At 38.4% G+C, this 27,535-nt stretch overlaps 1 protein-coding gene across 3 annotated transcripts in view; it reads right to left on the bottom strand.

Moving 5' to 3' along the window:
- Positions 1-26,771, bottom strand: part of PRRC1 (proline rich coiled-coil 1) — an 81,023-nt gene extending 54,252 nt beyond the window's left edge. Inside the window, exons 1-9 of one of the 3 annotated variants that reach the window (XM_030467268.1) lie at positions 26,655-26,741; positions 19,912-20,028; positions 16,646-17,017; positions 15,235-15,392; positions 10,224-10,326; positions 7,789-7,952; positions 6,350-6,453; positions 5,235-5,337; positions 1,118-2,629 (exon numbers count right to left, since the gene is read on the bottom strand). In XM_030467268.1, coding sequence (XP_030323128.1) covers positions 2,420-2,629; positions 5,235-5,337; positions 6,350-6,453; positions 7,789-7,952; positions 10,224-10,326; positions 15,235-15,392; positions 16,646-17,017; positions 19,912-20,008 — 1,311 coding nt within the window. In that variant the 5' untranslated portion in view covers positions 20,009-20,028; positions 26,655-26,741 and the 3' untranslated portion in view covers positions 1,118-2,419. Of the gene's footprint in view, positions 1-1,117; positions 2,630-5,234; positions 5,338-6,349; positions 6,454-7,788; positions 7,953-10,223; positions 10,327-15,234; positions 15,393-16,645; positions 17,018-19,911; positions 20,029-26,654 lie in introns of those variants that run through there. The other 2 variants (XM_030467270.1, XM_030467269.1) reach the window with 2 other exon arrangements.
- Positions 26,772-27,535: the final 764 nt, after the last annotated feature.

Here is a 27,535-nt window from a genome sequence, read left to right as displayed (position 1 = left end):
CAGAGACTTTTGCACTAATCAGAAGGCGCTAACTGTCTTTAAAAACCTCATTAAGTCCTGAAACTATTTTTCAGCCTCGGAATAAAAATCCAGTATTCTTCCTACACATAAAATCCTTGTACTGATCTCTCTGAACACTGATCCATCTTTTAGTAGCCTATAAAGATCTTCTAAACTCAACCTGAATTTATAGCTCTGATAAACACTACTCGCCATAACAACTAATATCCTGCCATTGTGCAATGTATCATTGACTGAGTCACTACCTTAATAAGTACAAAGCAGTGCATTTAAACACTTAGCACAGGAGGGGCTGCACAAAAGCAGCAAGTGTTGCTCCTTAGTGTACCAGGCAATGGGAGAACTAATGAGCTACTACCAGCATTTTAAAGTCTCCACCTCAGTCAAAAGATCCTGTAAAACTGATTCAATTTAATGCAGTCTGGAAGCATCTGGCAGCATCTACTTGAAACACTCTTTTAAAAATGGTAGCACAACAGGTAAACATGTATTCCAGCATGCACAGAGAACATCTTTGTCATGGGCATGAAACATGGTTAGGAAGTGCTGAAAAGCAGTGGTATAACCATCTATCTCATTCCTGTCCCAAGGAATTGAACTGAGAATATGTTGCATTCAGTACCACTTGCCACAAAACAAAACAATTAAAACACCAATTCCAAATGCAGAAATAAACATAGGAATTACTGTAGCTGGTGTCCTCTCCTTCTGGATGTCTCCACACAATCTTTTTCAGCCTCCATCTTCAACCATGGGAAACTTCCTGCTCTTTCATTTAGGACACTCATATCTGAACAACCTTACCAATTCACAAAGCTACAGAATTGGCTTCTGCAGCTGTATCTAAAGCGATGACTAGCAGCTGAGAATTGTCTTTATGTGTCCAAAGTTGTTCTGATATGTGCTATTCTAAGTTGATTTCAATATAAAACAACATAGGATATTAGGGTCGTGCCTGGTAAAAAGCTGAACGTTAATTTGCTTCAAAATTCTTCCATGCCAACTGCAGCTCCTGGACTATATGTAAATACAATTTCATTGAACAGATATTCAACAGTGGTATGAAAAAAAAGAACCTTCTAAATAGATACAAACCTCCAGGACAAACATTTATTCAACTAATTTACAGAGTAAGCCAATTAAGGCAAAATATATTACTTGGAAATACAATGGCTTTCACTGAGCACAAGTATAAGCTGGCTTACAATACACTGTATTTTAAAAACTCCTTTGAAAGCATTTAGGGAAGATAAAGGTAGAGGGATATAAGCTGAAAAACTGCTTCTTTAAGGCAAACAGAAGGTATTTCTTTATTCTTCATTTGTTAAAAAAACCTATTATTACCAAAATATTTTCTTACCAATTACTCCCATATATCTGAATAACAAGTTAAGATTGAGGGAACATGGATAAAGACCACTTATAGCCATGAAAACCATCTGACACCACTGAAAAACCTGTATAAGAAAAGCAAGTTCATTATAATGAGAAGGCATTTAAGACTTTAAAATGTTTAGAAAACCCAGGACAGCAAAGCAACAGATACATATCTCACCATTTTGCATACCAAACTGATGACAACCATGACTTGCTAGAAGAGACTGTCATTCCACATGAAATTTGGAAGCCCTGGAGTAAACTATGTTGTAACTGCTGAAAATTCATGAGTTTGTGGTACTTGATCTAAAACCCACTGAAGCATCTTGAAATCTGTCCAGTGTTCTATTGGACATGAATGTCACTACTGTTACATAAAAAGAAAATTCAAAATTATATTCAAAATTTCAAAATTATTTAGCAAATACTTTTAACTAATGGGGCATGGTTTCGTGCTCTTCTTCAGCAGCTCACTGTTATGTGTGGTAAAAACTACTCAGCAGCACTCCTGAGAACTTAAATACAGACACCAAACCTATGAGGTGTTACATACCAACTAGGAACATGCTTGAAGAAAATACAGAATGTAATCTCTGGTTTGCAATGCACACATAACATACATATTGTGCTGTCAATATGTTCATATTACTGATATAATAGAAATAGCTACACAATAAACCCCTTCTTAAAAAAAGGTACAGTAACAAAAATACCTCAGCAAATGCCTGCTAAATGTCAAATAAGAGCACATTCCACTTGACAAACTGTAATGCTTTTTATCCCCATTGCAAATACATGTTTGTTCAGATATCCTGTTTTGTGAATCATATTGGAGATCATAGTTGTTAAAAATTGCAATTGCTCATTTCAACTATCAGGAATTACCTTCACTTTTTAAAAAGTAAAATACAGTTTACAGTTAGATTACAAACATGTGCTGTTTCCACTGAGCATTAGAACATGTAGCTTTCAGTTCTAGAATCATCCCCAGTATTCCTTAGTATCATGGATCAGCCTTCTTTCAAACAGTCCTGGGTGGTAAGTGCTGTTTGTACATTCCCGCCAGAGCCTTAGCTGCACTGTAGATCATCTGCCGACAGGACATGCCTGTGAATACCAAGTGCCAATCAGCCCTGTTGACATTCAGTAAACTCTTCTCAAGCACTTCGCCCACGGTCACCAACAGGCCTGACCATCTCAGACTGTAGTCCTGAGGAGTGAGGCTCTTAGCCTGTGTAATATGTTGAAAAGGGATTATTGAAATGAGAAGTTTTGTTTCTGTCTTCACCATTACTAACTTGTGTAAGTAATCATTCTTAAATCAGTAATACTACATGACAAATTAAAGGCTATCCAAATACAAAATTCAGACTGCCTCATGATTTGTCTTGCTGATCATATTTTCATTTGTATATATCATGATCCAAATGACGTATGAGCAGTATAAAGATAAAACACATGCCTAAGAGTGAGAAGACATTCTGCCATTACCAGGATGTAGCTTTCTTTTAAAGTAATCAACAAATAGAATCAATAATAACACATTTATACATCATTCTTACCCTACAAAGGTTTTTAAAATTAATAAAATGTCCCTCTCACATAGGAAAGTAGCCAAATACAAGAAGTAAGATGAGCCTGGCAGAAATGGAGAACTGAGCTATTCGCATGAGGTGACAGAGGGATCACATACTTAGACTCCCTGAATCTGGAAGCAGAAGGGAAACCATAAGATGAACTGTTTATCTGGTCTGATGCTATCCGCTGCTGCATAAAATGGACAGAAGACTTTTACCCTGAGAAAGATAATTTCTTAGTATTACTCTGTTCTTCACAGCATTGCACACTGGGCCAAGTTCTTCATATAGATTTTACTTTGACAAATATTTGAGTTCATCTGTTTCCAATGCGTGTACAACAGATCAGAGAGTTCTTTAGTGTGTTCCAGCTTTCCTAAAATGACTGTCTTGCAACATGTAACTTGCCTATGTAACTTTGTTAGATTATGCTGTCCACTCCAATAGAGAAATAACTTAGTATCAAGAGATATAAAAGGGCAGATTTCTTATGCACAGGGACAGGAAGCTATCCTTATTGGTCAGAACATTTTGGCAGTAAGAGGTAAAAAAGTGCAACTGGCAGCAAGAGGGGACTGACTAGCTGATTATGGTATTTCCATTACGATCCACAGTTGCACACGATCCATAAATTAATTACTTGGTATTTTTACTCCTATCAATCAGTAGACTTAGCATAAAATAAAAAACAACCTTTCTGTAGCTTTACATCATGACTGAAAATGCAATTTCTGCTCAATAAAAAAAGATGACATCTAGTCTCTTAACAGAAAATTATTCTCAAAACAAGCTTTTAAATTCAACTTTTTACCTCCTCAAATCAAGTAATATTAGAGTTATGAAGAGCTGTGAGTCTAATATTATGTGCTTAGAAAACTCTAAGCCACTGGTAAGGGCATTAACAAAAAAGTGCATCTTCTGTACAGACAGCTTTACCATTATGTCAATTCACAGAACAATAAAATACATAGCTAGCAAGAATTTCGACAAACATAATTGCTTTTAATGTTGCCTCTATTAAATCTTTCATAGTGCAAATAACAAATAACATTGCCTGCCCAACACATATTTCTTCTCTCTTCTTAGTCTGAAGTAAAACTACAAAATTGCTGTTGTTTTCCCCTGTTATGATCTAGATTTTGCTTAAAGATACTGGACAGGATTTATACAAACATATTTATTTAAATAAATGTATATATAAATTCAAATACATTTAACACATTTATACAACTCCCTGAAGCTCAAACCCCAAAGAGTTTTGCTTTGAACTCTTCATGGAAGTATCTATTTTAAAATAATTTTCAGACTGGAGTTAACTAATGTATGATTCATATCTGCTGTCAGGCAACATGCAGTGACTGGAGTTTGGAGCAAATCCCAGTGTACACCTAAAGAAATGTAAACAATCTCATGAAAAATTCCTACACGTGGTATTTAGGAATTGTACAGTACTGCATTATTTTCCATGGGATGAACATGGTATTTCCAGTTTTTTATCTTCTTCTCTCAGAATTTTACATCCTTGTCAGAACAGCCCAGTGAAAAGAGGGTATCAGTCTTGCCTGTTAGATGACCGTCTATACTTTCATGGTGTCATTAACTCCAAGCAGAGATCCGAAGGGCTGTCCTTAATTTATTTTTTTATTTATATTTTCAGAATATTAATCAGTACATCATGCTGTTTGTGTGCTGGTAATTAACAACATAAGTAAGATTTATGAGCTTTTATGAGCTTTATTAAGAATTAAGTGGTAAGATCTCAATTGATAAACTTGGGCCTACATGGAAAGTTAAGATCCTTACTGCTAACGTATTTGTATGCACACAGACACCCTCCTAATTTTGAGTCACTGAACCAGACTATTGAAAATAAGTCAATGTTAATAACAGTTGTGTTTTCTCTTTGAGGGAGTACTTTTTTTGAGGGAGCACTTTTTTGTAGTAAATTTTCTCTTGGTTAATATTTCCTTCTTGTTAATTCTTCTGGGAGTATTTCTTCTTCATTAATAGAAAAGTAAAACTAGTACTTCCAAGTGCTATGCATTTCAGAATGAGATTGTTCATCAAGAACTGTTTTGCCACAGTTGCCTAAAGATTTTCAGGTAATACTGAAATATGATTCAAAAATAGTTCATGTTTCATACATTAAAACATTCAAGTGGAGCAACTGTTAGTACGAACTGACAGTGAAGTAAGTGAAATTAAAACTTATTTATGTCAATTAATAATCCAATGCTGGTAAGAAAACAGAAAACTCACCTGCTGAACATATTGCAAAGGCACTGGTGTTGCTTGGGTAAAAGCTTCCAGATGAATTCCATGAACTGGATCTTCAATGATCAGACATCCAATGTCAAACCACCTGTGATGACATGCATTATTACTTGTTGTTTCTAATGTAACTAGTAAAGAATACCAAGACATTCTTGGGGCCTCTAATAAGTGCATGAAAGAGCTATCCTTCCTTTCAGGAACACTGCAGTCCTGGGCGAGCCCTTTCATGTTTAGTACTTAAAGAAACATTTTCAGATCTAGGAATGAGTAAATTCAAAGGACAAGAACACAAATTATTTTGAAACAGAGATCTCATTATCATTCCTTTGTGGAAATATGATCAAACATCTAAATAAGGTTAGATGGAAAGGAATACTAAACAAAAATCAAAACACAATTTCCATTAACGCTAAAAAATTCACCATCTTCCACTACGGATAATAAATATATTTTTAAAAATGGAGCAAGAGCACGTTATGTGTCAAAAAAAACCAACTAAAACTCACCACATGAACAAAATTGCAAATACAGGAAAAACATTAAGTATATAATAAGAAAAGCATGACATTGTCCTTTCTATTTTGAAAATTAATTATGCAGCTACTTGAAGAACTAACTATCAAAATGTATGCATTCTCAAACACTGGTTATGTCTGTGCAGTAAAGGTTAAAAATACTAAGTACATGTCCAATGAAAAGAAAATGTGTAACATATTGTCTGACAAAATCATACTACTAATGATGCCAGAACAAATCCTAGTTGCTCTGAACTGAATACAACTTCAAAGAAAGAGAGTGCACACACAACACTAAGCAAACTACTAGCCAAAGCTCCTAAATTTTGTCATCTCAGTTTAAATTTATTGTTTACATCTTATGAATCTTGAAAAATCTGAAAAAGTATATTAAAGATGTCCAGACAGAAAACCAAGTATTATCACAAAAATTAAGCCTGCCAAAGCAATACTGAAGACATATTCTCTCCTTTCTCCTGCTCAGTGATAGTGCCACCAATTCTTTGTAGGCCCCTCCGTGTCAGGAGAGAACATTCCGTTCTTCTTTCCTTTTTTTTTTCCTAGGAATATAACTAAGGTTCTCACATGTCAGGAAGCAATTCCTCAATGAAGTTTTCTACTGATACAGCAGGCTGTTTTTCATGTATTACTCCTGTCCGACGCAAGCTGTCTATCCTTTCTTGGGCTCCCTAAACCGTAAGATAAACTGTTAGACAAAATAATACAATTTGGACCACAACATAGTACAGTGTTGACAGAAAAATGCAAAAAGAAGTCTGGAACACATTTTTCAAGTTAAATATAAAATGAGATATTTTTAAAAATTACTCTTATTTCAACATTAGGAATAAAACCCCAAACTACTCATGAAAATTCATACTGGAAACCTGAACAGTAATGAAAACTGTGTTATAAGTATTTTCCAAGAAGAAGACCTAGATGAGCATGCAAAGAATTCCTAATCTGTAACACTGCCAAGCTTCACTAGTAGTTAAAGCATTAGTATATATTTCCATTGCCCACATTAATATTTTTGCATCTTAAGATTTGTCAGGTTCAGATCTTTTGAAGCTTTGGACTGACTCTGTGAGACCAAGGGCAAGAGAATCTCTTTGTTCTGGTGCTTTTCCAGCTAAAAGGTAGGAACCTGCTATTACTCTGAAAATTGCAATAGGAATGCTACTACTACTACTACTACGATTACCACCATGCAGTACTAAACAAGCAGAAAAACATACAAATTAACCTCTTATCTCAATATAAAATTCTATCAAATAATACATTGCTAAGAGGATAGGCTTTATACACCACTGAAGGCAGCCACAACAGTAAGGAGAAAATATTTCCTTAATGATTAAATGATTTGCTTACATTTAAAAAACAAAATACTAGTTATTTTCAGGGTATATAAGTGTTTGCACCTACATACATCTGACAAACATGCCAGTTTTTTGAATCTAGCAAACATGCCAGTTTTTTGAATCTAGCAAAACAACCTTTGTCAACATTCCTCTGGGCCAGCACAGCTGTTTGCAAGGCTCCACAGTGAATTCTTACTTTTCAATCATAAAACATCTGTTCAGGAAAATCCCTGACAAGTGTTGTTCAAGCCATCTTTGACCTTCTGAATTAGTGAGGAGACACTCAGTCTTACAGTGCCTCTTAATTTCTAACATTTGCTAAATGGCAGCTGGTAATAGACTAAGAAGAAATGCGTGATACACTCTGAAACTGCTGTAGTAGTACAATGTATACCACATGTGATGATTATCAATGACAGTATAAAAAACTTGATATAAATATTCCTCATTTGTTATGAAAGTGGTAGTAAAAAACCTCAGAGACTTTTGATAAGCAGTTTTAAACTGATCTAATGATGCCGATGGCAATTAAAAAAAAAAAAAAAAAGAAAATCTTTATCTATTGCACAATTGACTTTCCCCTTAAGGAAAATCAGATTCCCTGGGTGAATGTTTCCATACTTTACATTGGCAGCCCTTTAGTACTGTTACGTATCAACTTACTTTTAAACCTGCAGCATAGCCTACAGGTTGGGGTGCGATGTTGGACTGTGCAGCCTCTCCAGTAACAACTGCCATTCCAAACACTTCCTGAAATGCGTCTCGAATTGCCGCAACCTTTAACTCTTTGTTGGAAGTAACCACTATATCCAGTTCTCCCCCTGTTTCTGTAAAATACAGTTACATATATATGTGAGAATGTGTTTTTCCCCACCCCAACTAGTTCAAAAACATTCTAAATCTTAACAGTATACTTCAGCTGTTCTTCTTTTCATGAACTGCACAAAGGCTCTTATATGAATCAGAAGTAAATTAGGAAGCAAATGTCAAATGAACAGCTAAGTGATTCGGAGATGAAAGACAAAAAGGAGGAACTGATGGTTGTTCAGTACCTGAAAAAAAACGTATCATTTATGACGACAATTCATGGATTCAGAAGAACAACTTAGACATCAATTTCTAAGGCTGTTTTGGTACTATGGAAAGTGGTAGAAAACGCATGCATGACACTCTTCCTTATGAAAGGGAACAAATGGAGAAAGTGGTAGTAAAAAACCTCTGCTGGAGACAGAATACCGAGCTAGATGAACCACAGATCTGGACCATCTCTTCTATTAGGAAAGACTGACAGCTGGGAATGCTCAGCATGGAGAAGAAAAGACTCAGAGGGATCTTACCAGTGTTCACAAATATCTGAAGAGAGGCTGCAAAGAGGCCTGAGCCAAGTCAAGTGATGCCCAGTAGAGCGGAAGACTAGAGGCAATGGGCACAAACTGAAATTTGTGAGGTTCCATATCACATCTGGAAAATGTTATACTGTGAAGGTGACTGAGCACTGGCTCAAGTTGCCCAGAGAGGTGGTGAAGTACTCATCCTTGGAGATCCTCCCAAGCTGTGCAACTGGCTCTAGGTGGCCCTGCTGAAGGAGTGGGGGTTGGACAAGAGACCCTCCAGAGGTCCCTTCCACTCCACACCAGTTTGTGATTCCGTGATCCAGTGGGGCATTTCTTACAACAAGAGTAACAAACTAAGGAACAGCCTTTTAATCTGTCGTTTCCCAGGCTCACTGACTATACAAAAACATATTAAGACACCTCTCGAACTAAAAAAGAAACACGACAAAGAAATTAAAAAAGAACATAGCCCAGTGGTTTTGTTTCCAAATACTAAGAGTCCACCTAATTACACAAACTGACCAAGTCTGCAGCATTTATTCTGATTCCTCCACTGATAGTGACAAGTTTGAAGTTTAAATTTTAAAGAAAAGAAAAATTTATTCTTTGGTTCATATTAATTAGCAGATCTCAGTTACAGAAAATATCTCCTTTTTATGAAGATATACACCACCAACAATCAACATTTTATTTGATTTTTGGGCTTCTAAGTTTTTTATTTATTGATGGCTTTACTGCTTCACTGAACTCTGAGCAACTGTTTTAAACACTGGGTAATAACAGGACTAAAAAACTATTGAGAGTATCTTTTTTTTTTCATAGCTTCCTTCTTGGTATGAATGAAGTTAACATCAATAACCAGCTGCTTCAAATTGACGATTTTTTGCTGAAGTTAGCTTTGCCTCAGTGCCCAAAGATTGAAAAACTGTTCAACAGTTTTTAATGCAACTAAAAACTAACCCATGAAGTACTTCCTATATTACTGCATAGTATCATAAAAATGGTAACTGTGCCCCATATTCTTGTACTTTGATAGCAGAAAACAGATTATGGTCCTTTGTATTAAGGATCTTCATATATCAAAAGCGTATCTTTGTTCCTCACAGATAGTACAAAAGGGAAACAAAGAGATTAGATGCATTAAAAAAATACAACCTGTGAGAAGACCTGTCTCACACTATGGAAATGTGGAAATATTAGAACTTAGAATATAAAGACTATATATTGACAAAACTGTCAAATTAAGTTAAGCTCTGTTACTTGAACATGAAATTTCACTATACCTTGTGTATTATACACTAAAATGGCAGTACCTTGTAATACTTAAGACTCCTTGTTACCTCCTGTTATAAAAAGTATTAATGTTTACACTTACAAGCTGACCGTTTCCCATGCAGACAGAAATTTTTGAAGCTTAAATACAGATACAGTGGAAGAAAACAGCATGCAACTTGGGGATTACAGACACAGTCTCTTCTTTTTGTTTGTTTTCTTTATAACTTCCTCATCTTTCACAAGCTGAATTCAAGGGTACTACTATGCCACGAGGTGAACTCTAGGAGGACACAGTTCAAATGAGCCTCAGGACACACATAAATAGTTCAGCTTCCATGAGTTTCACTGGATGGACAAATAACTTAAGAAACCAGTATTGTGACTTTAACACACTACATATACAAACATCAAAGGTAAAAGTAATGTGCTACTGTATCAACCTCTTTAACTGTTACATGTATTAGTTAATAGTTTGTCACAAATACTTACTGATATATGGAACCATGCCAGGATCCAGAGTAGTGATCATAGTCTCCACTGAATGTTTGGTTTTATCAAGCACAGACTTCACCATGGGATTCTCAACTACACCCTAAATTTAAGCAAACAGATTTACACATTATCTTCTTTGCTTTTTTCATAAGAAACTCAAAATGTTTCCTAAAAAACAAACAACCCCCCTTCAATATTAGTATTAGGCTGCTTTGTGCTTTTCTTACCTCTTCTACACTTTGTAATACCTGTTGTTGTATTTCACTCCTCAGCACAAATACTACAGGATATGACTCCTCAGTTACACACCTGAAGTTCAAACATCATCTTTAACATGCTCTTCGATATTAATGCAGAAACAGTCCCATCAGTAATGGTGGGCAACACCCTTGATCTAATCTCTTCTGGGGCCAGAAGCCTCGAGAATTTAGCAAAACTGTAGATTCCCAATGCTAATTACAGGTAGCTAGATTTAGACCATGGTAATTCAAGTTGAAGAGTCTTTTCTAAGAACAAACAATAGGATCTATTTTTGAACAGCCTATTACTAAAAAATATTACTAGAGCAATTAAGCTGAAAGTCCTCAATTTATAAATTCTAAACACAGCTGGAAAACTGTTCTGTATTCTCCAACCAAATCACAGGTAAAACTACTGACAGACCTAAAGATTTTAAAAATATAAACACCAATGCTGTCCTGTGTCTTGCAAATAGTCTTACTGAATGTCTGTATCAAGTCTGAAGTTTATTTGAATTCAGGTTAAGATCACAAGAAGAAACCAATGCTGAATCATTGAGAGATAAAGCACTAGAAATGCTTTATTTTACAGAAACCTTTCAGTCTAATATTACAGACTACTTTCAGTCTAATACTGCAACTACATGTGCTTTTATTTTCTTTACCAAGTGACAAGCATTACAGGACAGCACTGTGCACACACATTTATCCAGGAAGTGGTTGCTTGGTATACCTACACAGTATTTCAGAGAAAAGCAGAATCAGAGTAGTTTTAATTCTTTCAGAATAGATTTTGCTCAGCAAAACCTCCTTCCAATATCACAGAATGGATTGGGTTGAAGGGGCCTTGAAGACCATCTAGCTCTAATCGTTCTTACACGTACCGTCCATTAGATCAGGTTGCTCAAAGCCCCATCCAACTTTGGATGCTTTCTATTTCTTTGTAGCAAGCTTAACAATGAAAAAACCTACAAAAATCACACTTCTACAATTACTGAGTTACTGCATAGCTACTAACAATGACTAACTTATCTCATGGCTCATGCTGAAATATCTCACTACTGTCCAGAACACTAAGACTGATAGTGGAATTTAGTAAAGGAAATAAAACAATCACTCACTCTAGCACCATAAACTTTTTCAAGGCAAAGCCCAGTGCAGCCACTTGTTTCTCATTAATGTAACACAAGTTTTCTGAATGGCAGCATTCACTTAGTGATGGTTGTGAAACCCTTGCAAAATCCATAGACTGCCATCAAGAACAAGGAAATCCATATTTCTCATTCATCTCTCTCACAAGAATATGCTGAAGTTTGTTGTTCTAACAAAAACTGAGTAAATGCTATGACATCTTCAGAAACATTTTAGGCAGGGATTTCCAGTTCTAGTGTCTTTCCAGTAATGCAAAGCCAGGCAGTACTTCACCAATCAGCAGCAAGATTGCCTAACAAACAGTAATTATCCATCTTCTTCAGATAATCAAATTTTCGAGCAACAAGAATCTGCTGCTTTTACCTTAGGAATATTTCATTATGTTCATCACCCTAGCACGAGCAGGTGATAAAATAATCCATAGAGATGGGAGAAATAATCCATAGTTTTACACCAATGTAAAAAAACATGAAGCTAGCATAATACTATGAACCATAATGCCATGAAGTTTGGAACTTCTACCAAGTCAATTAAAAAGCAAATATAAATTCATGTTGCCCAATGGAGACTCTTCCACGTCAGCAGATGGCAAACACAGAGCTTCAGTACAGAAGAATGAGGAGACATTAATTACCTAGGAAATTCTGAAAAAGAGGTCACTGATCAAACAGAGCAAACAAAACACATAATACTTCAACCAAAATCTAGATTTTATTATTGTAGTCAGTGATACGGACCTTCTCCAAAAACAAAAAATAGAACATCTTTTGAATCCTACTGGCATAAAGGCACCAGTAATGTGGATCAGACTGGCTTTTCAAAAAATTTGCCATTGCAAGCTCCAGTGCTTTCAAAAGGGCTACAGAATCACGTTACAAGAAAAATGAACTTTTTTTTAAATTACCATCTATTGTAAATATTAAGAGGAATAAGGTTAGTGAGAAAAGCACATTATTATGGATTGCAGACAGCCCTAAAAAGAAGGGCCTGGGGATGGTAATGGTCCAGAAGCTTAACATGAGCCATCAATGTGTGCTTGCAGCCCAGACAGCCAACTCTGTCCTGAGCTGGAACATATCCAGAGAAGAGCCACTAAAATGATCAGAGGGCTAGAGAACCTCCCCCATTAAGACAGGCTAAAGAAGATCATAGAATCATAGAATCATAGAATCCTAGGGGTTGGAAGGGACCTCGAAAGATCATCTAGTCCAACCCCCCCTGCCAGAGCAGGGCCACCTAGAGTACATCGCGCAGGAACATGTCCAAGCGGGTTTTGAATGTCTCCAGTGAAGGAGACTCCACAACCTCCCTGGGCAGCCTGTTCCAGGGCTCTGTCACCCTTACAGTAAAAAAATTTTTTCGAATATTCAACTTGAACCTCCTATGCTCCAATTTACACCCATTACCCCTTGTCCTATCACTGGTAATCACTGAGAAAAGCCTAACTCCATCTCCCTGACACTCGCTCCTTACATATTTGAAAACATTGATGAGGTCACCCCTCAGTCTCCTTTTCTCCAAACTAAAGAGACCCAGCTCCCTCAGCCTTTCCTCATAAGGGAGATGTTCCACTCCCTTAATCATCTTCGTAGCTCTGCGCTGGACTCTTTCAAGCACTTCCCTGTCCTTCTTGAACTGAGGGGCCCAGAACTGGACACAATACTCCAGGTGTGGCCTCACCAATGCAGAATAGAGGGGGAGGAGAACCTCTCTTGACCTACTAACCACACCCTTCCTAATGCACCCCAGGATGCCATTGGCCTTCTTGGCCACAAGGGCACATTGCTGGCTCATGGTCATCCTCTTGTCTACCAGGACCCCCAGGTCTCTTTCACCTACACTGCTCTCCAGCAGGTCAGCCCCCAACCTATACTGGGACATCGTGTTGTTCTTCCCCAAATGCAAAACTCTACACTTCCCCTTGTTGAACTTCATCATGTTTCTCTCTGCCCAACTCTCTAGCCTGTCTAAGTCTCTCTGAATGGCCGCACGGCCTTCCGGTGTGTCAGCCACTCCTCCCAGCTTAGTGTCATCAGCAAACTTGCTGAGGGTACACTCTATACCCTCATCCAAGTCGTTGATGAAGATATTGAACAACACTGGTCCCAGTACCGACCCCTGAGGGACTCCACTAGTCACACACCTCCAACCAGATTCTGCCCCATTGACTACAACTCTCTGACTCCTTCCTTTCAACCAGTTCCTGATCCATGATGGGGTTGTTCAGCCTGGAAAAGAGGAGGCTCTAAGGTGACCTTATAGCAACCTTCCAATATCTGAAGGGAGCCTACAAGAAAGCTGGGGTAGGGCTTTTTACACAGGTGTGTAGTGAGAGTATAAGGGGAAATATTTTCAAACGTGAAAAGAGGATATTAAGGTTAGACATTACAAAGCAATTCTTATCTGTGAGGGTAGTAAGATGCTTAAACAGGCTGCCCAGGGGGCTATGGCTGCCTCCTCCTAGGAAGTGTTCAAGGCCAGGTGTCCCTTGTGTCCCTGCCCATGCAGTGGGGTTGGAACTAGATGACCTTTAAGGTCCCTTCCAACTCTATCCATTCTATGAGTCTAAGATTAAAGGCAAGATTGTTTTTTATGATCTTGAGAAGACATATCTCCTTGAAAAGGGCAGCATGACAACTCTGTTCTCACTGTACTGATGAAGGATTAATCTTGTTCTTTAAGACTGTATCACTATCAAGATGTGTATTGCTGGAGTGAAGAATGCCATGTCACACACAACCTTTTTCTCCCAGCTTTTCAAGTTCAAAAGGGCTTCAAAGTCTCTCCTAAATTCTGCAGTTCCACTGCAACATCAATCTTCTTGATTCTCCCTTCATCTTTAGCATGAGGCAGCACAAAAAATAGTATTGCTCTTAAAGATGGTTCATTATTCATAGACAGTTCCTAGGTCTTTTCACCAAAACTTCCATGAGGCTACTCACATGTAGCATTTGTCACAGGTCCAAGAAGTCTGCAAACTAATGAAATTCTACTTGTTGGTTTTGTTGCTTATTTTCTCTGTAGAATTAAATTGCACCACATGTGTTCTAGTATAATAGAAAAGAAAAATCCTACACAATATCTTAAAACACTTTTTAGGTAAATTGTACTTTGGTGGAAAAAACATGTACACATTGATTCTTGAACAGACTTGGCTGATACAGAACAGGCCGGATTTGCATGCTACAGAAATCAAACACAATAAACTAGGAAATGCTAAAGAAATGGGGTATGCTGAGAATTCTTTTGAGTTAAAACAAATTCTCTTTTTCTGCATCCAGTTGCTGTGAAGTGAAAATTAACTTACAGGTCTTGAAGAGATTCTAAAGCTTTACCTGATTTAAAACATGTGACAGAACCTGCCAAATATGCTTATCTTCCTGTCACAAACACTAAAATGAACTTAGAACACCTGCATCTGTGCAGTGCTCCCTCTTCTACACTTAGAAAAAGCACAGTTTGAGCAGACACCACTATTAAAAAACATCCCCCATGCACATGAGGCTGGAGGAAAAAAAGGATTTATAGCAACATGTATTTAAAAAATCAGGTATGTCCTACCCTAGTCAGTAAAAAAAGCTAGTTCCTTGTGAAGCGTAACAGACAAGACCCCATACCTTTATAAACCCCCACAGTCCTCCCACAGGTGCTCCACCTTGGGCAGTAGATACCCTGGGGTCTTCATGCTCCTCGGGAAAGGTGATTGCAGAAACAGTTCCAGGAGGCAAAGGGAATGAGGAAGTTGCTTGTTGAGTAATAGGATCTGTCAACACACCTAGTCAGAGGGAAAAATAGAACACAAGTGTTCATTTACTTTACTGCATTTAAGCTGTTACACTGTAGCAACATGCAATTGTTTAACAGGAAAATGAACAGGAAGAACAGAAGAATACTGAGCTGATTCACTTCATTTCTTGAAGGCCCCAAAACAATTCTGCTTCTTAAAGATTAGCAACTACAGCTACTGTAAATGAGTCCAACTATATCTGCTAATAGAACTGAGACTGCCTGTACATAATGTAAAAATTAAACAATTATTTTTTTTTTAGCGGCTTAGTGTAATAGTGGTGGGTTTTACTGTATTCAAATTTTTATAAGTAGAGGAAAATGAGGAATGGGTGTTGCTCTCTGAACAAAGGCATAAGAATGTTCTCATACACAATAATATAGAGAGAAGTAGGGAATAGTCTCACCCTGAGTGCTAGAAATTAGTAGCAATGGAAAAAGGAGCAAGCAAATGAGTAACTTCACATATTTTGAAGGTAGACAAAAGAAACTTGACAAATAGAAAACTTAAGCATGGCCCTTTGCCCGCTTACTCAAGCCTACTTTAACATATTTTCCAACATCAGCCATAATCAGGAGTTATTTTTATAATATACCGCACAATTCGTAGGTCTTTTTAGACATCTTCCTAATACAGACTACTTTCAACAGAGGTATCACCAGTAATAGTAAAAGCCTAACCCAACTGCAGTTGAAGAGCCACGTTTCCATTCCACTAGCAGAAAATTATATCAGTTTAGCAACTACAGCAATTGATTTCATGGAAGGTATGTATTTTTAGCTGTCCTTATGCATTTATTGTCTGGAAACAAGAAAACAGAAGCTGGTGTCATGGGATGGACCGCTTGTTATGCTTTTTCAGAACAAAAACTTGGAATACTATGAAATTATACTCTGAGATACCATATCATTCTGTGGAAATACAATGGCTGAAGGTTTGACTCTGATCTAAACAGAATATACATATATAAGTTCAGCTGGGCTTTCCTGTTGAAATTAATAAAAAATAAAGCTCTCAGGCAAAGATTTTTCTGAGCTTGAATGCTAGTGGAACTCTACCAAAGAAGACTCTCTGTCCTAGATTATGACTATTTTAAAGGCTATTCTCTGTTCCTCTGAGTGCAGCTACATTAATTAAGTGTATCCATAAAAATAATAAAGCTGAACTTGCAGAATTCAAGCAGTGGTGCACACAGATCGCTCAGTCTGACAAACATGAAAGCATATAAAACAAAAAGCTACCTGTGACTAGAGGTGCAGAAAATGATGGCATCAGTGGGCTTTGTGGTGCTCGACCAGCATGACCTCTAGTAATACTGGTTGAAGACATGCAAAATCCTGAAATGGGGGGCCCAGTGGGAGGTGCAGGAAGACCAGAACCAGTACTGGAGCTTAATGGAGGAGCCGTAGAAAACTGGGAGTTGGAGGTACTAAAAGCTGAAGGAGGAGAGACAGGAGTTAGAGGTGGTGCAGTAGAAACCATTGCAGAATGCACAAGTGGAAGAGAAGCTGCAGTTATCACAGGTGGGGGAAGTGGAGACACTCCAGCTGGCAAGGGTGGTGAGCATGTGGGAGAAGATGACTTGCTTGGTGTAGCAAGGGGACTGGGTGAAGTTAGGAAAAAAGAGAAAAAAGGGATTTTAGAAATGCCTCCAGGTTGTTATATAATCACTCAGATAATTTACAAATAAGTTTTGACCTAGTCTGTTTTTTTACCCCTTTATGGTAAATTTTATTCTGGTTTGTATACAACAGCAATTGCTCTCAATTTCTGGCAAGAGTATCTTGCAAGCCCCACCCCTATTTGTCGTAAGCTTAAAAATATGAATTAGCATTTAACCACCGATCTTCACTGAAGCTGAAGTCTGCATCAGAAATTTCTTGTTCTGTTCCTTCAGAGTGACCGCTTAGTTAGCAGGAATAAAGATGATACCGGAAATGCTGATGTTGAACAATAAAACATAAACTCGCAGTATCTGAGAGGGTGGGAGTTACTTCAGAGGTACAGTTCTATGACATGGTCTTAACACCAGGCAGCTCTCTTCTCCCTGGTACCTTGTCTCCTAATGCCTCTCCCTTCTCTTTTACTATGTCCCTCTTAATGAAGCTTAGCCAGAAAATTAAGTTAGAAAAACAGAAGTGAACATTTTTGACAGCAGCAAGCTAGTAAGCTGTTGGGTCAGCTCAAGCACATCACTAGCCTAAGCCTAAAACACCAATAGCAGTCAAATGATACTAGTGCACCAAGGTGCACTAATCCAGACTTCATCACACACTGCTATCATTAAAAAAATTCTGAGCATGCACCTCCCCCAGACTCATATAAAGTTATTTCTAATTTATTTACATGTTCCACAATACTGTAGTACAAATAATTGAAACTTTAAAAGGATGAGATAAAGATGAATGAAAAAAATGTTTTTATTTAACACTACAAGAAGATTCCTGCTCCCACTGAAAACTATTAATATATTATTAATAGAATATGTTAATAATGGTTAGCATACTATACACTAAAATTACTAACAGTAATTTTTTAGGATGAGCCATATGATTGAACATTATTTTTTAAATCTTGGTTTAGCACCTCCTGAAAAGGCAATCTGAAAGTCTAGTTCTGCATTCAGACTATTTCCATATTTGACTTTAGTGGCTGTCAGAGCTGGAAAAGATACCCTCACAAAGGTACATAGATCCAAATGGAGGAAATGGCTTACTGGGTGTGCTTGCTAAATTATACTACTTGTTTTCCACTTCAACACATCAGCTACACAGAGGTTTTTCTTGAAATACAGCTAGCAAATGACCATCTTCCTTGAGGTCAATGAATTGCTCTTTCAAACCAATCAGTAGATGTTTCATTGCAGTATTTTTAACAAATGAATTCAAAGCCCACTGAAACTCTTAATTTGCAAGATTTTTCTATAGGTATGGAAATTCTCCTTGCAGGTTTCTATGTACAGATCTGACAGGTTTTATATGAGAAACTTGCATTGGTTTTTTGCAACAGGACTGTAAAACATTTCCAAATATCACTTTTCAAAATGCTCTCTCAAAAGCATGACTTCTTTTTGTAAAGAAGTGACTATATCACTCCTTGTTAAAAGACTACCTGTACCCTGAAGGCATAAACTCTGAGATGGTTTTTTCTAAGTACTTTCTACATAGCATGCTGCTGACAGCCACTTGTCATCACATAAGACATCAGCAAATCAGGCAGACCTCTCTTTATGCAAAAGAAAAATCTTTTAATCTCTTCTAAACACCCTGCAACATAACCAGCAAAACTCTGTGAGATACAAAAATACTGCATGGTCACTTCCTAACTCACTATAAACTCTAGTTTAAGAATTTACCACTTAAAGATCACTGCGCACTTCTGGCTCCAGTTTTTTGTTGCAATAACTTGGCTATGAATGAGGCAGTGAATACATTTTTTGTGTAGTGTATCTCTGTAACCTTATTCCAGAATCCATTTTTATTCTTGTCAAAGCGACTGCTCTATTAGTGGTTACACATACACAGCTTTAATTAAAACATTGTTTTTATTAAAGCATTCATTTACTGTTGAGAATGTATCTTCTCCAGCTCACTCCTTCTTTAGCACTGGACAGTGAAGTAGTTTGTTGTGTATTCTATTAATCAAAGAGAGTTTAGCAAAAAACATGAACATCTGTGCCTTCAGAAACCTGTAGAGCAAGCGTCTCATACTGTTTCATTTGTTCTAACACTTGTTTCTTCGATCTTCAGCCATGTTTTCTATACATTTTCCATCAGTATTTGCTGAGAAATGTATTTAGTTTGCCATAATACTGTTGCCCAGGTATTACTCCAGACATTTTCACCATGTCAGAAAGAACAACTGTCTCTTCAGTGTATATAGCTTTGCATTGTCATTATTAGGTAAGAAATCTCCAAAGAGACCACTGAAGACTTATCATTAGTTTACTGGAATTTTTTAAGTACCAGATTGAGTATTGTATGAAATAAAACACGACCAAAAAAATTGTAGGTCTGTTTTCATGTTCCACCTAGTTTTTAGGTGTCTTTCCACAGAGAATTAAGTATCTGATAGTCAGATTATCGTGTTCAGATTCTTGAAAAATAAGATAAAATGCTTTGATTACCAGTCACAATATTAAAACAGTAGTTATCCAGATTTACTACTATCTCTGACACTACTGTAATTTTTTTGCTTTTCAATTCCCTTGTATGCTGCTCAACTAAGTGAGTGGTAGTGAAAGGTATTCTTTTCCTGGCATCACATCTTTAAAAAACACAATGACTTCATTAGAAAAGCGTCAAGAAAAAAGAAATGCTTAAAATAATCTGTGTGTCAGATGTGTACCAGAGAGGAAACACACTTCCATGATTAACAATTATTCCCATTAGTCTGGAGAAGAGCACTGTAATTATGCTGATTGTGCTGGCTGCAACATTTTTGGATGAACTGTGTGCTTCAAAAGACATGAATAAACATGACCAAGATGCTGAGGAAGTTTTTATACCTAATGAGACAGATGTAGCAAGGGCAGCAGCAGCTCCTTCTGTGCTTGGTGGGGACATGGCAGGTGGAGTTGTTTCTATTCCACTCTCCTCCATCATTTTCCTTCAGCTATGAAAAGCTGCAAGATTAAAAAAAGAATACTTAAGACAAACAATGGGAAAAAAAATTTAAATTACAATGTAAATACCACAACACAGTGATTTACATTCCCAAACAGAACAGGTAATACAAATGCAGACTCCAGAAAAAAAATGGACTAATCTCAAGTATATAATTATCCAGTATGTCTCATTTGTCCTGTGTCTTATATTTAGCACTGTGATAGTACTTCAGATTCCAAGCCTCTTCATAAAAAACTGAGTTAGTGCTTCCACTATATAGAGGAGGTACTTAGATAACTAATAAAAAGAGAAGGAATTACACATTGGAAAACCCATACTCTGCAAGAAAATCTTAACTGTAGGGTAAGTATTTTGCCACAATATGCAGCTGTAGTAAGTAAAAAAAGGACCTGTTATTTTCAGAGCTGACTCATGGCAGGATGGCACACATGGCAAGAAGCAAGGCAGGATCAAAGTCTTTCCCATTCTGACACCAAAGAACCATGACCACTCAAGAAGTTGTAACCCTCTTTGGCTTAAAGACTTCAGTAGAAACTCTAGAGCACCATACCTTGCTGAACACGGAACAGCAGCACAGCTGGCAATGGCCCACAAATCCTGACTCTGTGACCTAAGCTCCAACCATGACCCTGTTAACCTTAAAGGAGAAGCACTTTGGGGTGAGTTAAACAAACCTCCAGCAAAGCCAAATGAAACCACCCAAAAATCACTTCCAACCTGAAAATAAAGTTACATTGAAATTGATTTACACTGAACAAGTTTTCCACTACAGACAATACCTGTAGAAGTCAAATACCATACTACTCTGGTGATTTTATCAAAAGTGAAAGTAACTGAAAACTTTGAATACAATACTGCATTCACAATGAAAGCCAAAGTATTTTTTAACATCTCTGAGTAAATCTTTAAAATGCATTGCTTCTGGAAAAGTAAAGCTATATGCTTATTTACAAACCTTAAATTAACATAAAAGAGTCTCAGAGAAGGACAGGTGAAAAAAACCTAAGACTTTTATGAACACCTGGAGATTTCTGCTTTTCTATGCAGAGGCAGCCAACAAAAAACCCTGCTGACTCCCAAGTCTGGTAAACTAAACAGCAATGATTTGTACCTCTCTCTGAGGTAATAATTCTTAAGGACATCTTAATCAAATAAAAATCCTGTATAATGTAATTATGTACATGAAAAATAGACTCAAAGGTTTTCCACATTATCCAGTATATCAGTAGCCATCGAAGACCTCCTGCTTACTGAATCTAACAATTTTCAGAGCAAAGGGTAATAATGTACTCAGAAGCACCCATGTGTATATATATATATAGCTCCACTTACAAAAAGAGCCTTCCTTTCAAAAAATCACCAAATATCACTGCCTCATTTTTGTTTTAAAGGTGTATGCAAATCTTCAGTTTCATATGGAAAAAAAATCAATTACCAAACTGAAAAATCAAAAAGGAGCATGTCAATGTTAGTCTTGAAAGGCTTTCCAAGAGTCCCAAAAACAAACAAAAGCATAAAAATGACCCAGAAGAAATAAGAGATCCCTATGAAACTAATATGCTTTCATGAGTGAGTCAAGATTAAATATTTCAACTCAGCCTTAGAAAGCAAGCAGATGTGGTTTATGTGTAGCACCCTTCATGAAGACCCTTATGACAAAGTGATTTTAGGTTCCAAGTACTTCTTTAAAAAGCTTCTCTTCAAATGGGATGAAGGGGAACAGACTGTCCTTGCAGAATGAGTACATTTCATCATCTCTTAAAAAAGAAACTGCAGTCTTCCATTAAACTTCACTAAGCAGAAGACTTTGCAATAAGATTTTGTCTTTTAATCAAGCTATAAGAGTTTATATTCCCCCTCATGGAAGTATATTTTTAAAGTCATTCCTCTTCCAATTATACACTGCAAAGCAAGAAAGAATTTTCCATTATGCAACTAATAACTGATCAAAACATCTTAGAAACATTTTTTCAAGGTACTTTTAATCTGCTGCTTAATTTCACTTAATGCCATGATTAAAAACTGCTGAGAGGTGCTTACTACTTTAAATAAATACTGCAGCCATGTGGAAAGACTGAAAAAGTTCCACAGAGTGGCTTTTCAGAAACTAAAATGTTGTTCAAAGCTTCCCAGAGCTACTGAAGATGAGTGAAGGGAAAGGAACACCACCGTGAAAAGTAACCTAGAATTAAGAATTCATAGACATGTAAGTAACTCTGTAGTTGCTTTTCTCTGTTAACTTTACAAAGAGAAAAATGAAGCAACTATTAAACAGAAACACCAATACCAAACTTTCAAAAACTATGATTAAAAAAACCCATGGAACTGACTTAAAAATTGCATGTAAGAAAAGAAAAAAAAAAAATCAATAGTTTCCTATTTCCTTCTCTCACTTATAAGCCCTTACGGAAAAGACAAGCCTCTGCAGTACTACCTAGCCAGAAGATGGAAACTTGCAAGGTGAATCCTGCCAGCTGTAGGGCCTATTTCTGTTCCCTTGGATTCTGCAGGTCTAGGTAGGTACCCCCTGGCAATGTGTATCCAGCAGGCTGGATACCCTCCAAGTGATAACCAGTCAGAAACATGCTGGTGTCTTTCTTCTGTTCTGGCTTAAATTTTATCCTTTGGCTCTAAGACATCCCACACTTATTCTTCGCTATAATCAACTGGGGTTTTGCCACTAGCTGGGGAAAATAAGATCTATTCTTACCTTTTGCTGGAAGAGTAGGCAAATTCCTTTACTCTCTCATATAATGCACAACCACAATACCCTGTAGCATTTTCCTCCCACACTCAGCTTTCTCCTTCACTCTTTTTCCCTTTCTATCTACCCACGAGGCAAAGCCCCAAAGCCTAAATGCCTCTGTATTCTTTTCCCTTTAGCTTACCCATCCCTTCACACAACTATCAATCTCAGTATGATATCATGGCCTGGAAGTGACCAAAATGAATCCTGCTTCCTATACACCGAATTGTCAATATAAGCCGCTTGCAGTTTGCATACGCTGCATGGAGAAAAAAAAAAAAAAAAAAAAAAAGGGTTAAAGAGAAAGACAAGGGAAGATGGAATACACAAAAGAGAAGTAAAGGAAAAAGTACAATAGATGTGACTGGAAGCTAATAGCTTTGTCAGGTTGGAAGAATCCAGCACTACATATAATTAGGAATGATCCTAGAGGATATGTAGTTTAACACTTGAATCCTTGACTAACTGAACCAAGTATATGTGAACAAATGAGAAGAACTGGAGTAGAAAAAGAACACAGGGAGGTGGGGAAATGCAAGCAAACCACAGTCTTTGCGTTCAGTCCTCAATGAAGTTTCCAATGAGAGTTTCCAACTTCCCTAATGAGAACTGCAGAGATAAATTCCCCCAGTAAGATCAGCCTGAAATTCCTTAATGACTGCTGTGTGTCAAACAGGACTGTTCTCCAGTTACTTAAAAACAAAACAAAAACGAGTAGTAGTAATTCTTCACAGTCCAAGCCACAAAGTCCAAGTTGTCTGCAGCAAGCAGTGCCTGAAAATACAGCCTAACATTTTAAGGAAGAAACTTATGCACCTACCAGCAAACTAGAACATTTTGTATTACTGAATTGAACAGAGGAAGAAAGTGAGATAAGCAAACCGATGCATACGCATTTGGTGAAAATAAGAGCAGTACTGCCATCTAGTGATTTGTGGTTATGAACTGATTTCACAAATTGGATAGTTTTCTACATTTAGGTAGAAGAAAATCTTATCATTATCTGAAAATAAAAAAAAAAGAAAATATGGAAAAGAAAAATATAGAAAAACACAGAAAAAAGACATTCCCAACCATGAGTCATCTTTAAAATAATGTCTTTAAGAAGCAGAATAATAAATTTTATTAGGGTTCCTCCAACTATGTGCTGAAAAAAAACCCAATCATGTCGTGTCAGTACCAATGTAGACACCATAGGGATGATGTTAAACCCCCACACTTCACAAAGGAAACACAGTGTACCCACAAGGTCTATGCCTCGTTGACTAGTAGCTAGATTTTACTGATTATTATCAGTTGAATCTCATCCATTAACCCAACCACTAACCTAATTCCCTGTGTACGTTGAACAGAAAACTAGGCTATGATCTTAGTGAAAATTTTAACAGGACTCGCATTTAAAGTAGGAATGAAATAACTTGACTTAGAGACTAAGAGGCCAAACTGGCAAATTATTAATCTTTGACTTTGGTTTAATAGGATGTAATTACATTGTGCTAATATTTTGCAATAATCTTAATGACATAACTACACTTCAAAAGCATTCTTTGGGTTATTACTCTAAAATATAGAAATCCGCAGGGATAAGATTACCTACAAATGGAGATTAGCAATTTCACATGGATAACGCACATTTTCTAGATATCAGTCATAATTCAGACTTTTTAATAAGGCTGTATTTTCAGTCTTCTTTAATTAACTCTTTTATTTTAATAGACGGTCCTGCTAATAAAAAAAAACAAAACGTGATATGCCTTAAGAAGCAAAAAAGAACCCTAAGAAGCAAAATTCCTCTCTACACTGAGCCTAAAGTGAAATAAAACCACAGCTGCAATACTAAATTCAAATGCTATTGAACTTCTTGTATTTAATCATAATGAGCATTTTAATTGTGTGGAACAGTATTGTTTACAGAAATTGTTAATGGCTAAGCACAAGTCAACCACTGACCAGAAGAAGGACCAGTCATGTATTTATCTACTTGAACAAATACATCATTTGGAGCCATTCCCAGTGCAACCTCTTCAAATAAAGGTTACGTCCCAGGCTGCATTAACTAATAGACTGACAGATACATACTTGTATGCAATAGAAAAAAAAGTCCAAGGGAAAAAAGCCCTCAAATTTGAAAAGATAAAAATAGGAGAGATTTAAAAACAGAACAACCAAGAAGATAGCAAGAACGAAAATAACAAAAACCTTCAGCTATCAAAAATCCCTCTCCTTGGTTATTCCATTTAAGAAAGGGAGAGCACAAAGTCAGGAAGGTCCAAGAGGACATACAAAGTTCCACTGAAGCCAAAGGAAAAGCACAGAGGGATCATCAGTTTAATCAACTCATCTTAAATGACCTTAAGTACAAAACCTGAAAGAGTAGTAATCAATGAATAAAACAGGAAGAAAAAGAACAGTAACCCGGAGTTTCCTGTACTGGCTTAACTACTTCATATTCATAGCACGAATAATGTTAATCACAACACCTGCATCACTTTTTCACCAACTATCTGTTTCCCAAGCAGAAGCCAGTACCCGCAGACTTAAAGTAGTACTAAGATAGCTTGAATTAACATGTATGGAAGAAGGGGCTAGGGTTGGTCTTGGTTTGGGATACTGCAGATCATCAGTAGTCTGTGGGAGAAACTGTAAAAACCCGACAGTTTTCCTTTTCTAAAAGCTTTCTAATCTCTGAAATTGCTTATCACACTCTGTTATTGCCAACCCTCAGTATTTTTAACTATAACAAATCTTATGTTGCTTCATGGACAACTTGGCTCCAGATCTCTGTCACCCAAGTTAGAGAACTACTGATCTGGTAGAGAATGGTACAAATGAAAACATAAAACTATAAAGAAACAGCTAAAAAGAACCACATACATTTTACCAATTTGCACTATTAGTTTTATTATATGATGCAATGGATGCAACAGCTGTAGTACTTTGAGAGTAGTTTTCTGGGTTTTCTTCCCTATTAAAAATGTTTTTCATATGATAATAAATAAATCGTATACAAAAAGGGCAAATAACTTCAACGATGCCTCCATGGACACTAGAGTAACTAATAAGCCTCCTGAAGCACCACTTCTAGCAGGTAACAGCAGATCCTCAAGGGTGAGATTTCCACTATCACCGCTGATACAAGCCGAAACCACAAGGCTTTACTAGGACAAGCACTTCCAACCCTAACGGAAAGGCTGGGAAGCACAGCCCTTAGGCCAGGCTCCAAACTCCTCACAGTGCCTGAACGCGTGTCAGTCGCTTGGAGGGTGACTCAGAAGAGCAGTACTATATACGCGACCTTGCAATGCAGCAAGATCAGCCAGACGGAAATTCTGCGGAGTCGTGACCTACGCGTGTGTTTGCAATGCCACCAGTCAACGAGGCAGCAAGGAGTTCTGCAGTAACTCTGACCTGCACCCATAACCCACAACTTTCACCTCACAAGCCTAAACGCCCGCTCCTTTCAGCAGGGAGGGCAGCAGCTGCTGCTGTCCTTCAGAAGGACAAGATGGTTCAGAACAAGAAGAATAAACTAGACCGCCCACAGTAGGGTCAGGTCTCTGAGCCCTGTGAAGGGCTGACACCGATGCAGGTATGCCGTCCGAGGAGAAGCGGCGAGGTGAGTGAGGTCTCGGGACTGCTCTCGGAGCTCAGTCCGTGGCCTCCACACGCGTAAACGCAAGCACGCAATAGGCCGGCAGCCGCCCGCCGGGCCCCGGAGCTGACGGGACGCCAGAGCGGCACGGCCTAGGCCGGCAAGCCAGGCGGAGCAGCGCGGACCCCGCTAGCATCCGCCTCCTCCGCCTGGAAACACCTCAGGCCACCCGCCCTACACGCCGAAGTCTCCCACGCTGCCCCCCCCCGCCCCGCTGCTCCGACCTCCGGAACTGCTTCAGCCGCTTCGATCCACAAGGGTCGCAGCCAGCACCCCCGGAGCGCCACGAAACCACCGCTGCGGGCTACAGCCACCGCCCAGCTCAGCCCAACCCTCCAGCCACGCCCTCCCGCCGCTAGGGACGACGGGTGGCAACGCGTCGCCTCTGCCTGCCGGGATACGCGGCTTCACCGAGATACAGGGGAAGAACCTGCCTGCCTTTCGCCCCGCCACGGCCCAGGCAGCAGTGCTCCTCTCACAGGGCAGCTCAACCCCGAGCCCTGCCGGCGATCAGCGAAGGAACAGACCGGCTTGGGCACCTACTACAACTCCCAGCAGCGGTAGTGGCGCCGCGCCCCCGCACCGCCCTGGCCCGATCCTGCACGCGCTGCCACGTCTCCTGAGGCGCTGCCTACCGACAGAGCGTACCCCTCTGGTGCTGCCGCCGCCGCGCCCTTCGGCCCACAAAATGGCGGCAGAGGGGAGTAAACGTAATCCTCTTGCCACGTTCGCGGGCGCCCGCGGGGAGGGGCCGTCGTGCGCAGCATGGGGGAAGGCTGAGCAGCCCAAGTGGTCGGCTTGCCGTGGCCGAGCGCGGGTTCGCTGAGCTTCCCCTACTTTCCTCGCTGTCTCTGCACCCCGCCGCTATATTTAGGCTCTGGCCCACACTCTAACGTGCACAAATCCTAGGCGGCGGTACGGCCTCTGCCGCCTTTTTCTGGATAGCAGAGAAGGTATAAAATGAATAGTCTTGACAAACCATCAGACACACTTTACTAGATTTATATTTATGGGAATTTAAAATTTATTTTAGTTAAAATCACGTGTATTACATCCCTTTGGAGGAAAACCTGTGCTCAAGGGCATTAGCATCTCCATCTTTCTG

This window comes from Calypte anna, chromosome Z, assembly GCF_003957555.1.
Source record: "Calypte anna isolate BGI_N300 chromosome Z, bCalAnn1_v1.p, whole genome shotgun sequence".
NCBI lineage: Eukaryota > Metazoa > Chordata > Aves > Apodiformes > Trochilidae > Calypte > Calypte anna.
The sequence above is the reverse complement of the archived record's forward strand: the minus strand, read 5'-3'. Positions and strand labels throughout refer to the sequence as shown.